The sequence below is a fragment of the Lissotriton vulgaris genome, chromosome 9 (assembly GCF_964263255.1).
Source record: "Lissotriton vulgaris chromosome 9, aLisVul1.2, whole genome shotgun sequence".
Taxonomy (NCBI): Eukaryota; Metazoa; Chordata; class Amphibia; order Caudata; family Salamandridae; genus Lissotriton; species Lissotriton vulgaris.
In genome coordinates, this window is record NC_141697.1 from 320,049,163 (window position 1) to 320,065,373 (window position 16,211).

At 44.5% G+C, this 16,211-nt stretch overlaps 1 protein-coding gene across 4 annotated transcripts in view; it reads right to left on the reverse strand.

The window, feature by feature from the left end:
• Positions 1 to 16,211, reverse strand: part of GALC (galactosylceramidase) — a 250,366-nt gene that overhangs the window by 17,368 nt on the left and 216,787 nt on the right. For all 4 annotated transcript variants that reach the window (XM_086937607.1, XM_086937608.1, XM_086937605.1 and 1 more), the window contains exons 14-16: positions 9,991 to 10,171; positions 8,700 to 8,863; positions 6,425 to 6,501 (exon numbers count right to left, since the gene is read on the reverse strand). In XM_086937607.1, the coding sequence (XP_086793733.1) occupies positions 6,425 to 6,501; positions 8,700 to 8,863; positions 9,991 to 10,171 (422 nt within the window). The remainder of the gene's footprint in view (positions 1 to 6,424; positions 6,502 to 8,699; positions 8,864 to 9,990; positions 10,172 to 16,211) is intronic.

A 16,211-nucleotide genomic window follows, 5' to 3' on the forward strand; every position in this document is an offset into this window, starting at 1 on the left:
ATCAAAGGGATCACGGACATCCTTCTTTCCCTCACGGAGGCCGCAGGTATGAAGCTGAGTACGAGCACACGGAGAGACGAAGGTAGGAGCACGTAGGTCACAAAGTTAGTGAAGACTGACGCCACTGCCATCATCCCGACAGTCGGCCGGCTAAGCTGCGGCCGCCATCTTGCCCCCATGTATCCAATGATGTGCTAGTTCTCCTTGCGCAGCCCTATAATATAAGTCAACATCTGGAGCTTCCAAGCCCCCCGTCTGGTATGGCAATGTAAGTATTCTCCATTGCACACATGCTTGTTTACCTGCCCAAGCTAGTTTTATCATCGATTTATGAAGTCTGTGAAAAAAGGAGCGTGGTAAGACTATGGGAATATTTGTAAAGAGGAACAAGAATTTGGGAAAAAACACCATTTTCAGAATGGAAACACGGCCGATGAGTAACAACGGCAAACGGATCCAGGTCTCAACATTATACTCCAGTTTATCTATGGCGATGCCATAATTCTCTATGAAGACTATCTCTGAATCTGTTTGGAGTCTAATACCTAGGTACCATATCGAATCTGTGGTCCATTGTAGAGGGAAGTCCATTTAAAAAATTTTCATGACCGGTGTGAACGGGAAGACAATGGATTTAGGCCAATTTACTCGTAGTCCCGATAGTGCATCGAAGTGAACTACTTCTCTAAGAACAGAGGATAGATCACGTTCCGGGTCTCGAACATATAATAAGGTGTCGTCCGCGTATGTGGACACTACTATCCTATAAGTCGGGAACCGGATACCTTTATGTCCATGATATTCTCGGAGAGCGTATGCCAAAGGTTCAGCAACCAGGGCATATAGAATAGGAGACAGCGGACAACCCTGCCTAGTCCCCCTAGTAATATCAATTGGATCCGTGACCAGGTTGCCGAACCGGATTCGCGCTGTGGGTGCACTATACAATACGCAGATCAGCTGGAGGAAAAGTGAGCCAGACCCATCCTGTTCAGCACCTGACGCATAAAAGGCCATCCGGCGGAGTCGAAGGCTTTTTTCATGTCAAGGAAGACCGCAGCCGCCTCAGTATCTTGCTTAACGTGTTGCATGGTTCCAAACACTGTACGCAAGTTATATGTGAGATTCCTATCCGGGATAAAGCCTGCTTGTTCTGGTGCTACCAGCACCGAAGATAGAAGGGCTAGGCGATTGGCTAATATTTTAGCGAATATCTTGGTATCCACATTGAGCAGTGAGAGGGGCGGTAAGAACCGCATTCCTCCGGGGGTTTACCCGGTTTGGGGATGGCCACTATGATTGCCTCTCTCATAGTCTGGGGCATCGTACCTGTAACACACATGTCATCGAATAGTGCAGAAAGATGAGGGAGCAGCAAGTCGAGAAACATTTTATAGAAGCCAACTGTGAGGCCGTCCGTCCCTGGGACGCTAGCAGATTTTGTTCCCGCAAGTGCTTCCGTAACTTCATCTTTTTCAATGGGGTGCATGAGAATATCTTGGTATCCACATTGAGCAGTGAGAGGGGCGGTAAGAACCGCATTCCTCCGGGGGTTTACCCGGTTTGGGGATGGCCACTATGATTGCCTCTCTCATAGTCTGGGGCATCGTACCTGAAACACACATGTCATCGAATAGTGCAGAAAGATGAGGGAGCAGCAAGTCGAGAAACATTTTATAGAAGCCAACTGTGAGGCCGTCCGTCCCTGGGACGCTAGCAGATTTTGTTCCCGCAAGTGCTTCCGTAACTTCATCTTTTTCAATGGGGTGCATGAGAAACTCTTGATGAGTGTTGGGGAGAAATGGCAACCTAATGTGTTCTAAATAATCAAGTATTTCTTTGTCCGTGCCTGAAGAACGAGAGGTATATAATTCCGAATAAAACTGTTTAAACCTATCCGCAATGTCTGTTTCTTCTGTCAACATTGTTCCGTCTGCAGTCCTAATTTCACTGACCAGAGTTTTGTCACGCTTAGCTTTCAGAATCTGCGCCAAGACCTAGCCTGGCCTATCTCCCTCCCCATACGTACGGGCTGTAGCGTACTTGCCCAGGTGTTTAACTTCACTTTCTGCCTGCAGCCTCCTGATATTCACCTAGCGTGTCTTTTAGTGCACTTGCAAGGTCCCCACCTTCACCCGCAACTTGCCGCTATTCCAAATCCCTCAATTTCTGTTCTAGGTCTGCTAGCCTCTGCTGTAAAGATCGAGCAATAAATAGGGGGAAAGCACCATGTGAAAGGCGGTATAGTTTTCTTAGGGGTGGCCAGGACCAGCAGCAGCGGCGAGTGATCCACGAGCATACGAGGTAGTACCATACAATGACGTACCCGTACCATTAGCAACTCAGTGGCTAACCAGTAATCTATGAGAGTATGAAAATTGTAATAGGCTGAATAATGAGTGAATCCTCCCTTGTCGGGATGTCGCCTCCGCCATACATCACAAAGGTCCCAGCTAACCATTACACTGTCCAGGGCCCGTGCTGCCGGCCCAGGCCTCCTCGCCGGACCTGCAGATCTATCTAGTGCAGGATTTTCTGACCAAGTTAAACACCCCCCTCCCACAGAGAAACTGTGTGCCCTGAAAACGGTGTGCTATAGTTGCCAAACTCATAAAAAAAACTCAGGGCAGTCATAATTGGGGCTATATACATTCAATACATCCAAATCCATGCCTTTGTCCCGACATCTAAAGATGACAAACCGTCCCCCAGTGTCTGAGTGTAGCTGCTCAATTGTGTATTCAGATCTAGGACTAACCTAGGTCAGGACCCCCGTGCATGTGACGTAAATCCTGAGGCATTGGTATTGCCCAGTAACCCCCTACCGCGCAGCAGCGCTCTAGACTGTGGGAGATGTGTCTCCTGAAGTAAAGCCAAATCTATGTTCTGCCTGTTCAAATAGTTCAGCACCTTGCGCAGTTTGCGTTGGTCATTCAGCTCACGAATATTCTATGACAATGCTCATAGGGAGTCAAGACGCCTCGGATTGCTAACCTCACTAGGTGTCGTCATACTGTGTTTCTAGTCGCAACTTGAATCCTGACCTGCGCAGCGCATATACAGTGTGTGCAACCTGTGTAAAGCACAATAAACACACAATTAACAAAAACAATCTAACATAGTCCCTCCTTCTCCCACCCCCCACCCACAGCAGACCTCCCCCAACTTGGCTGCGCATTATTCCAGAGTACCCCTACCCAGCCCCCACTACCCACCCAACTCCAAAAATTAAGACCCCGGTGTGTGACACTCGTGGGTGGAGGTTTCTTGACAATTAGAAGAAGAATATACAAAGACACTTCTGCTCTGCCTCACGGACACCGCCTGTAAATCTATACAGCCCCTTCAACCAGACCCCGTCCAGGAACGTAGTAAGGTGCCAATCAGTCGACGTCAACCCTCCATCCCAATTGGCACCTGGAGTCCCAGGTCGCTGTCGCTTCCTTACCAAACGGGCCAGTTAGCGTGTGTCAGCCGCTAGGTACCGGCCTATCCAAGTGATGCATACGATCCCATATAATCCCCAGTTCAGTGCAAACATAGTGTCGCAATATTCCAACTGACACATTATCACTAACCATTAGCCGTTCCCCCCATTATACTCATCAGGCAACAGTTGCAGTTCCGTTTCAGTCCTGTTCATCCAGCGCTCCTCCAGCCGCTTCGTCAAACAGGAGCTGATCAGGACTCCCACAGCGTTCTTTAGACCAACCATTCAGGGCCTTCTGCAGTGCGTTTGGATCCGTGATGATGTGGGATCTGCCTTGCCTATTAACTCGTAAATTAGCAGGATACAACATGGCGTAATCCAAGTTCAAGTCCTGTAGTTGCTTCTTCATAGGGGCAAATTGTCTGCGCGCCTCTTGCACCCGAATAGTGAAGTCCGGGTACAGCAATATTGAGGATCCTTCATACGTCAGTACTTGTTTTTCACGCGCTAGGCGCAGTGCGACATCTCTGTCCCAGTAGTTGAGCAGCTTTGCAATAATAGGACGAGGTGGTGCACCAGGAGGTGGGCGCGGACCCAAGAAGCGATGCGCTCGCTCCACCAAGAACATGTTGGAGAAAACTCTATCCCCCAGGAGAATGGTCAATAGTTTTTCAATGAATTGTTCCACATTGCCCATGGAGGTTGTCTCCGGCATGCCAGTAATTCTCAAGTTGCAGCGTCGCGAACGGGCTTCCAAATCCTCAGTTTTGTCCTGTAAGACTTGCATAACCCTCCCCAGTTGTTTGTGATCCGTATCCAGCGTGGTATGCGCCTCATCCACCTCTGTGAGTCTCCTTTCAGACATATCTAGACCTTCCACATGTTTGTCCAGATGTTCCACCATTCTATCCATTCTGTAAGATAGAGCGGCCATTTTTGTGCCTAGGGAGAAAATGCCCCTTTGCAGGCTTTTTTCCATATCTAGGAGCATATTGCAAATGTCCGGGCCAGCGTCGACCGCAACAGGGGTGTGTGTCCTGGAAGCCTCTTCGGTGGTGGCGTTGAGCGATTTCGAGCGCTTCTGCTCGAAGGAGAGCTTAGGTTGGGCTCTATCAACTCTACCCATGTTGAGGCCAAGGCTAGTGCGTCGATCAGGGGCCCGACCGCGCTCTGCGTTGTGTTCCCGACTACTACTCGGCCGGAGCTATGGTCTCTCACATCCAGCAAGCTCCGTCCACATTCCCCTGCCGGACAGGCAAGTGTCCTTTGGCGCGTGGTGTGACCGGTCTTGCCTCAGAGGTACTCTGCATGCTCCAAATCAGGCAGCCTGGGCCCTAGGGTTGTGCAGTCACGTATGAAGCCCCAAGGTGCCCACTGCAGGCATGGCGCCAGGGTCCGCAGCCCCCGCTGCCAGTCCAAGAGGCTCTTGCTGCACTATGTCCCGGTCCGAACTGTTCCTCTGAGAGCCACGCCAGCAGCTGCGGGAGTCAGTCCAGAATACATCCTCAGCTGCCACAGTGCCGTCTCTTTGTAGACACTGAAAGCGCACATGTACCCGCACCACGCTATCCCCAGGCGCAACCAGTGTACCACAGTCATGCCGTGCTTTATCTCCCTTTGGCAGCAAAGACTATAGCAGGATCAAGGCCACGGGTGGTGGTCCACAGTAGGGGTCTCACTGCCGCTCAACCTCACAGTGCGGGGTCCTGCGCCACCCTACTATGGGCCTCAATGTAACACAAATGTCCCGGGATGCCTCAGTCCAGCCCCCCCCCCCCCCTTTGTGGTGTGGGGCACTCTTCACAGTGGGTCCCTCCCAAATCGCCACACCAACCTGCAGCTCCAGGGTGTAGTCCGGTCTCGCTTCAGGGTCCCGAGCCAGACCCGGTCAGCAAGCGCCGTCACACGCTCGAAGTTACTCCGGGATCCGCTAGGGCGCTGGGGACCACGCTGCACGTTTGCAGACGCAGCTCTGCTCCCAGCCCCACTCCAGGCCGGGGATCACAGGCAGCAACGCACTGTGATAACTCCGGCGCAGCTGTCTGGAGCGGCTCCAGGGAACGCTTTGTGGCCAGCGGGTGAGTTCCGATGGCCAGTACTGTGTCGGGAGGGGTCTGGAAACCGCAGGGCTGTCAGATATTTGTAGGATTGCTAGGCGGTGGTACAGAGCTCGAGGCTCAAGCGGCCATCTCGGTCGCGATCAAGCTCCGCCCCGAAAATAGGATGTATTACCCAGGGCTCATGCCTGATCGTGTGTTGTCTACTGATCAAATGAAACTATGATTTCTATTATATAACATTTAAATTATGCAATGTCTATTTTTGTCTGATTGCGTTATTAATATATAAATTATATGTTATTTGCACAATACAGGTTAAAAAGTGGCACAGTACCAACAAGCAGCTATGAGAATATTGAGACATTGTGCTTGGTATTTTTGTTTTTAATCGAATGTGTTGCATGAGACTGCTGTGGTATGTATGTTTGACGCTATGGTGTGATCTTTATGGTCTTGATGGGTAAGCGAGGGTCTTGTTTCATCATAAATTAAATCTTTGTTTAAAAAACTTTTGATGAAAAGATAAATAGTATTTGGAAAAGTCTGTATCCGTGAAAATAGAAACATATGAGAACTGACTCTCTGTGTGACCAGAGGAGAGCCCTTCACTACCCTATGACAGCCAACTGACCACCTAGATGTGCCTGGCTGAGCCTTTTACTCTGGGGTAACGTGAGCAGTGTCCACCCACTACCCTGGCTGTCCGCATCCTGAGTCACTGACTCTGCGACTGCGGAAACCCACGTGTGATGACCCCAGTGGCCACTGGTGCGCTCCTTGAAAATCTGATCTCATTCAGGGCCCCCCATCTCGCCCTGCCCTAAGCCCCACCCAAGCCCGCCCTGCCCCCACTGCAATCTCCACCTCATCATCACGCACACTCAATTGGGTGAGTACCTGCACTTTTATTTTCTCAATTAAAGCACTGACTTACACTGATTTTTAGCGACAGCGTATGCCACGTTCCAGCACGGACTCCTGACGGCCCCTTCCGCAGCACGATATTACCAACTGCAACGAAAAAACATAAGATCAGCCTTCACCCACTGGGTATTACAGGAAAATACAAATGCTCTAGTGCTCAAACAGACCTAAACTGAGATCAGCGAACGAAAAAAACCTTCATCAAAGAGGTACAATATTTCAACCGTATTATAGTTTACAGGCACAAGGTGGCAGCATTGCACCAAATCTCCTTGCAGCGTCCACAAACACTTCTAGAGCCAATGACTTGATTATGCATTTTAGAAATTAAGAACTGAGAAAGTTGGATTTTGTTTGGCGCCACTCGCTTCGTCACTCTGGTTTCTTTCTCTTGTGGCTAATGATTCCAGGGTACCAAGAAAACAATGTCTCTGTTTCAGGGTTTCTCTTTCAGACCTACTCCATTCGAGCGAATTTTATTGAAAGGCAAATAAACAAAATGTAGATAACATACCCTTAAATACTCATTTGGAAAGCGAAGGCATAAGACTGGAACATTGGGTCCTGATCACTTGGTGTCATCACCTAACAATACTGGGTAACAATATCCAACACCAGATAATTGCACCAATTTCCCGTCCCTCCCCCCTACAGCCAGCTTTCTGTCAATTACCATCAGCATAATAGAAACTGTCACTAGTTGGGGCAGGTAGAGGCCTGCGTTGCTCTCTAGGAAAGGAAGGAGCATTATTAATTCAAATTCCCTCCACCCGGAGGGCCTGGCCAGACGCCTAGTGTGAGGACCTCTGCTCCCCAGTGTGCCAGACACGGTTTCAAGGGTGAGCAGCCTTTACAACGCGGGCATTACCACGTGCTGCCATTACTACGCTGCTATGACAACGCAAGTCGTTACAACGACTTGCGCTGGAGGGCGCTGTTGGATAGGGAATAGTTTAATTTTCTATTCCAACACCTTCCCTACTGTAACGTGGGCTGGAGTTGGAATAGAAAATTAAACTATTCCACTATCGAGCGCTTACAGCGCAAGTCGTTGTAACAACTTGCGTTGTAAAAATAGCGTTGTTATGGCCCACGTTGTAGTCATACAACCGTTTCCAATACTAGTCTAATTTCATGCGAGAACCCTGTGGACTCTGGGTGCAGTACTCCTGATTTTCTTCAGATTAAATCATTAGACTTGCATACCCGACAGCAATCATAGAAGCCGAGGACCAGGAAGCAGCAGCGTCAGTGATGACATGGAGTGAGGTCGTCACTTTCCTCATAATTAAGAGCTACCTACCTACTGCACTCAATAGTTGGAATGACATTTGACCTGAGGGAAGGTGTTCAAACCACGTCTACGTAAACTGTAGCAAGAGACACAGTAGGAACCTAGATCCTAAGGAGGAAGAGCGACATATGGAGGAAGGGAAGAAAAGGGAAGGGGGGAATGACCAGAGCCATGAAAATAAGGGAGGAACCACTGAGTCTGAAAAGGTCATAGGCAGGGCAGCAGAGTATTAGGCAGACACGGAACAACATAACAAAGTGAGCTTGAGGTCACTTTGTAATTCATGTGGCGAGGAAGACAATACTCGGAGTAATGAAGATTACCGGTAAGTAACCAGGCGCACCACTTTGAAGAACCCGCAGAGAGTGAATGGAACTGCTCTAGGAATAGCAACGATGCTCTGATATAAACAGAGTGACATCCGGAGCCTTCTGTAAGGCGGCAGCTCTGGACCGTGGCTGAGCAAAGGCCTGGTTTTAGGAAAGAACTGTAACTTAGCATGCAACGCATGCACAGCATCTTGGCAGAAAAACTGAGATTTCTTGAAAGAGCGACTCGAGTTGTGTTCCAACTCCAGACACCATCCATCCACTGCGCCGGTTAGTAAAAAATAGTTTCATAAATATGTATAGGCAGAAACTGCTACAAAAAGATAACAAAATGAGCACAGAGGCGCAATAAAGACCTACCAAGTGAGGAGTCAACACATCAGTCATCTTTTTCTGATATAAAAATCATTCTCAAACGTTGCCATGCGCTGGCCAGCAGTGCTGGGCTTATACACTCTTTTGGGCTAGAAACTCTCTCTGTTCTGCAAAATAACGCCACGGCCTCATTTTATGCTAGCCACAAATAACTTTCTCATAACATACAAAGCGAGCTATAACTGTATAACACATTTCAAAGTAATATTAACTGAAGGCTCACAAAAATAAACATAGGGGCAAACAGTCTAAGGTTTCATTCTGATGGCCTGGTCTTCGAGACTTACGTAAATCAAGGGTTACTTGGTAGGTTCCGTCAGCAAAAACCCAGAAGAATATCCCTTTGGCGCCCCTTACTGGTGATCCACCTCGATCCACTCTTCCAGCAATGAACACGCCACCAGTGTTGGGCGTCTCTATGTAGACATCACAACTTACAAGCATGTCAGTCCTGAAAGAAAAGTCATGGCATTTACAAGTGGGCTGCAACAGGTGTGTTTGTCATTGCTCAAAGGCGTTTGGATTTGGACTCTGCTGTCTGGCTTACAAACACCATCCCCCACAACAATCCCCCATAATAAATTGGTCTAGTGCCTGAGAAGCCTAAGAAGAAAAAAGAACTTACTTGGTTCTCCTCCAAGAAATTAAAGTTGCAAGCACTGATTAGTCACTCTCATGCGAGGGACAATAGAGCACGTATTAAAACTACTATTTCATAGAAAGGTAATTAAAAAAATATCGGAAAATTTAATTACCTATTTTTGGGCTTCGTTTGCTAATTTTTCATTTATTTTTGTAAATACCCAAATTCAAGGAAAAACAGGCACCGTTACCGACAATGAACAAAAAACAAAAACCCTTTCACAGATCTTTTTGAAGTAGCTGGAGTCCTTAGTGGTTGGAAAACAGAGGCTGCTTTGTTAAGGAAGCACATTCCGCCAACAACGCAACAATCACATCAAAACCTAGGGCACAGGGAGGTCTATGAGGCAAAGCACACATATAATCCCATGGTGCTGCAGTCCAAATTCCTAACAATGAGTTATATAGTCTTGCTGTATGTCATCAATAGGTTTTTGTCGATCCTTGGACAACAAAAGCCTGCAGTCCATATTTATTTTTAAATATGCAATGTCTAAAGGTTGTTGGTAGTCAAGGGTCTAAGGGACAAAAAGGGAAAACAATTGCCCTGCTAAATATCAAAGGACGATGCTGAGGGCTGGTTGGCTTATATTCCACTGAATCCATTTTATTGTTACATTTTTTTTGTTAATAACAAACAGATAAGCTAAATAATGTCCGGCAACATCCTTCAGTATCCTGAAAAACTATACTAAACGAAGAAAAATAAAGAGCAAGGCCACAGCGCCAATGAAGGACTGTTCTGGAGAAGGCTTCACTGAGCTGAGGTTAACTGCTCTGTTTCCACCAGTGGGGCCTCTTGTTCAAGGGCCCTCCAGTCTACAGATACTGTAATCAACAGGGTGAAGCAGAAGCGAAAACAGCTGTACTGAGCAGAACCCTGCTGTAAGACACCCAGTGGTTGCCCTTTCCCACCACACCCCCACATGGACTTACCATTTGTAGTTGCCAATGACACTAATGGCCTGGTTTGGGTCTGAGCCCCAGGAGATGGGTCGCTGGGTTAGGACCTGGCGCAGTGTGAACACGTGGTCTCCAGGGTCTGACGAGTTTACGAAATATTCAAACACTCCGGATTGGTCAGCAAAGTTGGGTGCCTCACTGAACGGCGGGTAGACTGTGTGAGAAACAGACATCAAGAGACCACCACAACACACTGATAACCATTTCACTTTGTCGATAAGAATCCCTTTGTTATCAGTGTTCTGCATCTTGACAATAAAATGAACTCTATGTGGTTGGTGAATAGAATAATGAAAGTATAGGAGGCCCCCTAATGTAAAGGTCTGGGACCAGGGGAGTAAGATTAAAAAGTAAGGGTGTCCCTAAGGTCGAATACTCCCGTAAGAATGGTCAATAAAGGACTTTAATACCCACTGCTTTGTTTGCCGGCACAACCACCAAATCCATCTAAAGTGTTATATCAATAAACATTTCATGTATCTAAGGAACCTGGACTGAGTAGCAGCATGCAATTTGGACATTCACTAGGTGATAGTGTTATTTAGATTTTTGACAGCTTGTTAAAATACTACGAGAAATACATTTTGCATTAAAATTGAACATGAATTTATTACATTTCTGTAGTATGTACTTTATAGCTTTATATCGTTTTGTCATACTTGCTCTTTAAGGAATGTTATGCTTAGGTTCCTGTTCCATGTTCTTAGAATGGTGATGTGTTTGTCATGACCATTGCATACCTGTTACTCTACTTCATTGGTCGTGGGTTGATTCACTCTTACCATTAAATCTAGAAAGGTGAAACTACAACTTGGACTTTGTCTCTAATTTACTTAACGGATCCTTACTACATTTATTGGCGACGATTGGAAAATATTTTGGACCTCGTTTTGATCAAACCCACCGACGTGAGCCGATCAGCTGTTAAACTGTTGAGCATTCAAGTCATCGTGTCTCAACCGAACCTGGCAGTTTGGATACGTTTGCCTATATTAATGCGTTCTCTTTTAACGGGACTTCAGAAACTGTAAGTTATTTATTTCTATTTCTCAAATTACCTGAAGACAATCATCTTTAAAGCAGGCCTGACATCACCGTTTGATTCAAACCGGAGAAGGATTCCAATCTCGCGCATCCTGACTTGTTGTTTTTCACGCGGCGCTCACGCATGCGCTGCACGTCTTTCAATCAGACGTCATCACGGGATTGCTGTCATAGCAACCTGCCTTGCCGCTCACACACGCGCTACACGTCTTTCAATAAGACGTTATCAGGAAGTCGTTACCATAGTAACCTGCCTCATTTGCGTTTCCTGCGCGTAGCGTTTTCAACACGAGTGTGTAAAAAGGCATTTTGTTTATTTTAATGGTGAATTTGTCAGCGCAACGCGACTATCAAGACTATAGTCGATTGTTTCCTGTACAGGTAATTTTAAAAAAGATAAAAGAAGAGATCGCCTAAGTTTCAAAAAGACTTACAAGTAAGAACATTATATTTTATTATTTAAAATTGTCATTTGTTTTACTGCATTATGGCAACTTCTGGAAATAACAACAATGGTATTGTAGCACCTCCTTCATTTTTAATTGTTCCTGGCAAGCCTCCTACACCATGGCACAAATGGCTATGTGTGTTCACTAACTATTTGGAAGCTATAGATGCTTTAGATTATCCTGCGTCCAGAAAAAGAGCTATCCTTTTCAATCATTTAGGAGATGCTGGCCAACAATTATTTGACAATTTAGCAGTGGTACAAGCACCTGCTGATGATGACTCGTGGAATGTATACACAGAGGCATTAACACGCTTGGGCAAACAATTTAAAGATGATCCATCAGTCATGGTTGAGAGACATATGTTCTTTAAAAGAAAACAGTTACAGGAGGAGTCTATAGAAGACTATGTTGCTACCTTACGAGTTCTTGCATCAAAATGCGAATTTGGAACTTATCTGGAGACTGCTCTACGTGATCAGTTAGTTTTTAATTGCTTTAATAAGAAGATCCAAGAGCGAATTTTGACTTGTAAAAATCCAACTTTAGATGAAGTTATTGTAATTGCGAAAAGTATTGAGTGTTCTGTTGTCTCCTCTAAAATTTTAGCTGAACATGCCTCTTCTTCAACTGTTTGCAATATTTCGCAGGCATCAGGGGACAATTGTAATGTTAATGTTGTTTCTAACCGTAATATTGGGAAAAAAGTTTTTGAATCTAAAGCTAATGCATTTTGTTACAGGTGCGGTTCAAAGTTTCATGTTGCAAATAATCCAAAATGTCCTGCACAAGGTAAAAGGTGTTCTAATTGTAAACGTGTAGGTCACTTTGCTGCTTCGTGTCGTTTACCCAAAGATAAGTCTAAGGTTAATATGGTTTATTCCGAGGAAGAAATTTGTGATGCGTTAAATCTTTCTTCTATTTCGTTCATTCAGGTAAATGCTTTATGTGATTTCAGTATCAAGGGTCCTATTTGTACCATTTCTATTGGGATTCAGACCATACAGGTTATGGCTGACTCCGGATCCCCTATTACCATTTTGGATGAAACTACTTTTCAGTGCTCTTGGAATGACAAAGAATTATTTACTACTGACGTTAATCCTAAAGCTTTCGGGGGTTTTGACATAACTATGCGAGGATATTTTCCAGACAACATTGATTTTAAAGGTCGCATCATATATACTAAAATATATGTTGCACACAATGGCCGTGATATTATAGGTTGGCAAGACCAGGCCAGACTGGGCATAATTTTAAAACCCGGTCATCCTGAACCTGTTGCTTTGGGTGATCTACCCATACTGTCTGTCTTTGATTATTGTAATGACCCCATTCTTTGCAATGTTTTAGAGAAATACAAAGTGGTTTTTGAAGATAAGATTGGGTTGGTGAAGAATTTCGAACATGATATTAAGTTAAAAGACAACGCTTGTCCTGTTATTCAAAAGGTACGGCCTGTTCCCCTGTCTGTAAGAGAGGATTTGAGAAAGCACATCGAGTCTCTTATTGCCCAAGACATTATTTGTCCAGTTGAGTCTTCAGAATGGGTTTCTGCTGCCGTCGTAGCACGAAAACCTTCTGGGGAAATTCGTTTATGTGCAGACCTGCGAGTACTCAATCGCAACATTGTCATTGATGTACACCCCTTGCCTAAAATCCATGATATGCTGGCCAACATCGGTAGTAGCAAATACTTCTCCACTATCGATTTGCGCTCAGCGTACCACCAAATTCCTTTATCTTTAGAATCTCAACCTCTCACAACATTTGTTACACCTTTTGGTGTGTATATGTATAAAAGGTTACCATTTGGGCTTGCCTCCGCAGCCAGTATATTTCAAAGATTAATGGACTCTTTTTTTTATAATTGTCCTGGCATTCAGGCGTTCCAGGATGACATTTTGGTTCATTCCGAATCCCTGGATCAACATTACATATTGATGGAGTATGTTTTAAAATCTCTACAAAACAATGGTCTTACCGTCAACAAGAAGAAGTGTAAGTTTTTGGCTAATGAGGTTGATTACTTAGGCCACAACCTCTCAAAAGATGGTATTAAACCCAAATCTTCTTTGTTGGAAGCTATTAAAAATGCTCCTCTTCCTCTGGATAAAGACTCGCTCAGAGCATTTTTGGGGTTGAGTGAATATTACGCTCGTTTTGTTAGGAGCTATGCTCTTGTAGTTCAACCTCTTAGAGATCTGTTAAAAAAACATGCTAAATTTGTGTGGTCCTCTGAATCTCAATCTGCTTTTGACTCTGTCAAAGATTTGATACTCTCTGCTCCTGCCATCAAGCCATTTTCCCATGGTGTACAATGCATCATTACTGTGGATGCTAGTTCCCGTGGTCTAGGAGCTGTTCTTAGTCAAGTGATTAAGGGTGAGGAATGCACCATTGCATTCGCTTCTCGTTCGTTATCTTCAGCTGAAGCAAATTACAGCACCATAGAGTGAGAAGCCTTAGCTTGCTCATGGTCTGTTGAAAAATTTAAAATGTACATTTGGGGTACCAGATTTCTTTTATACACAGACCACAAGCCGTTAATTTACATGCTTGGTGAGAGTTCCTCCAATCGAGCTTCTTCTCGCTTAGTTAGACTATTGGCACGTCTTCAAGAATTTAATTTTGAGATAAAATATTTGCCTGGTGGCAAAAACATTCGTGCTGATTGTTTGTCACGCATTCCTTTGTCCACGTGTAATTTAGTCAACTCTGACTTAGAGTTTGTGTTTGCCGTTGATGATGCCCTTCTTGGTACAAAACTTACTAAACAAGAGTGGTTAAAGGGTATGGATAACGATTCTTGTTTACTCAATGTTAAGAAATTTTTTATTAAAGGTTGGCCCAGGGATAGAAGCATGTCAACGGAGGAAAATCATTATGCACAGGTTGCATCTGAATTGTCGGTGTCAGGTGACATTTTGTTCAGGCAAGACAAATTTGTCCCACCCGTTGGCATCCGACAATCCATTATTTCTTTGGCCCATGAATCTCACCCTGGTATCACTGGTACCACCAATAAGATTAAAACCACTTATTGGTGGCCGGGTATCGATAGCCAGGTTAAATCCTTTGTCAATCAATGCCCACAGTGTCTATGCTCGGATAAACACTGGAAGTTGTCCAATGCACCACTTGTCCCTGTAGAGTGGCCTGAGTCTCCTTGGCAGAAAATTGCCATAGATTTTTCTGGTCCATTTCCTGTTTTCAATGATGACTTCAAATTCTTAATCGTGGCCATTGATTACTTTTCTAAATGGATCTATTTTTCTTTGGTCAAGAACCCTAATTCTGTTGCTGTAATTTCATTTTTAAAGGGTTTGTTTGTCATCGATGGTACTCCACATGAAATTGTTTCAGATAACGGTTCGCACTTTGTCTCACAGGAGATGAATTTGTTTTTAAACAATTTAGACATTAAACACATGTTAGTTCCTCTTTACTGTCCTGCTTCTAATGGCCTTGTAGAAAGAGCTAACCGTTTATTGAAGGAAGCTATTCAAACAGCCTGTGCTAATAAACTTGATATTGCCGAATTTCTAAGCGAGAAGATCTGGAACTATAATTGTACCCCGCATAGTACGACAGGAGTGTCCCCTTTTGTTTTACTGCGAGGTAGAATTCCCATTTCTAGGTTGAACCCATCTTGGTTGATGAAAAGTTCTCTGGTCAACGTGGATTTAGCTAAAATTCGTGAACATGTCAAGAGCAAACAGGAAAGTTACAAAAATAATTATGACAAACGTATGCATGTCACAGAAAAACCACTTGTTTCTGGTGATTGGGTCATCATTAAGAAACCTGTTAAAATAACTAAGGGGCAATCCAAATTTTCTGCTCCTGTTAAGGTTTTAAAAGTTTCTCGTTCTGCAGCTCTTTTATTTGAAAGGGGTTGGTGGAACAAGAATGCTCTTATTAAAATCTCTGACCAACAAGCTAAGATCATTTCTTCCAACAAGCAGTCCTCAGATTTGTCTGAGGATCGCAGTTCTGATTGGTTCGGGGTTGGTGAATCCTCCAGGTCTCCATCTGCTCCTTCAGTTCCTACTAATCCCTCTTCCCTTGATCCTTCCCTGTTAGCACATGGTGATTCAAATGGTCTTACTCCCTCTCCCAATTTACAGCCTGTTTCCAATTCCATTGGTGCGGGGGATGGTAGGGATCTCAGTCGCAGAATCAGATCTGTTCCTGTGAGACTCCATGATTATGTTTTGAATTAATCTTGTTTTTTTTAATGTATCCATTTATGTTATATTACTGTGTTTTCTTTTATCTGCTTTTCTTTTTCATTTATTAGGGGAAGGATGTGTAGTATGTACTTTATAGCTTTATATCGTTTTGTCATACTTGCTCTTTAAGGAATGTTATGCTTAGGTTCCTGTTCCATGTTCTTAGAATGGTGATGTGTTTGTCATGACCATTGCATACCTGTTACTCTACTTCATTGGTCGTGGGTTGATTCACTCTTACCATTAAATCTAGAAAGGTGAAACTACAACTTGGACTTTGTCTCTAATTTACTTAACGGATCCTTACTACAATTTCATAGGTAAAAATTTTTTTTTACAGTTATTAAGCAGTACACACAAAATAATTACAAAAAATACAGTATGTTATACAATGAATTAAAAATTGTTCTTGAGAACAAAAGTCGACGCAGCGTTTCAGTTAAAAACCTTCTTCAGGACAGTTTCT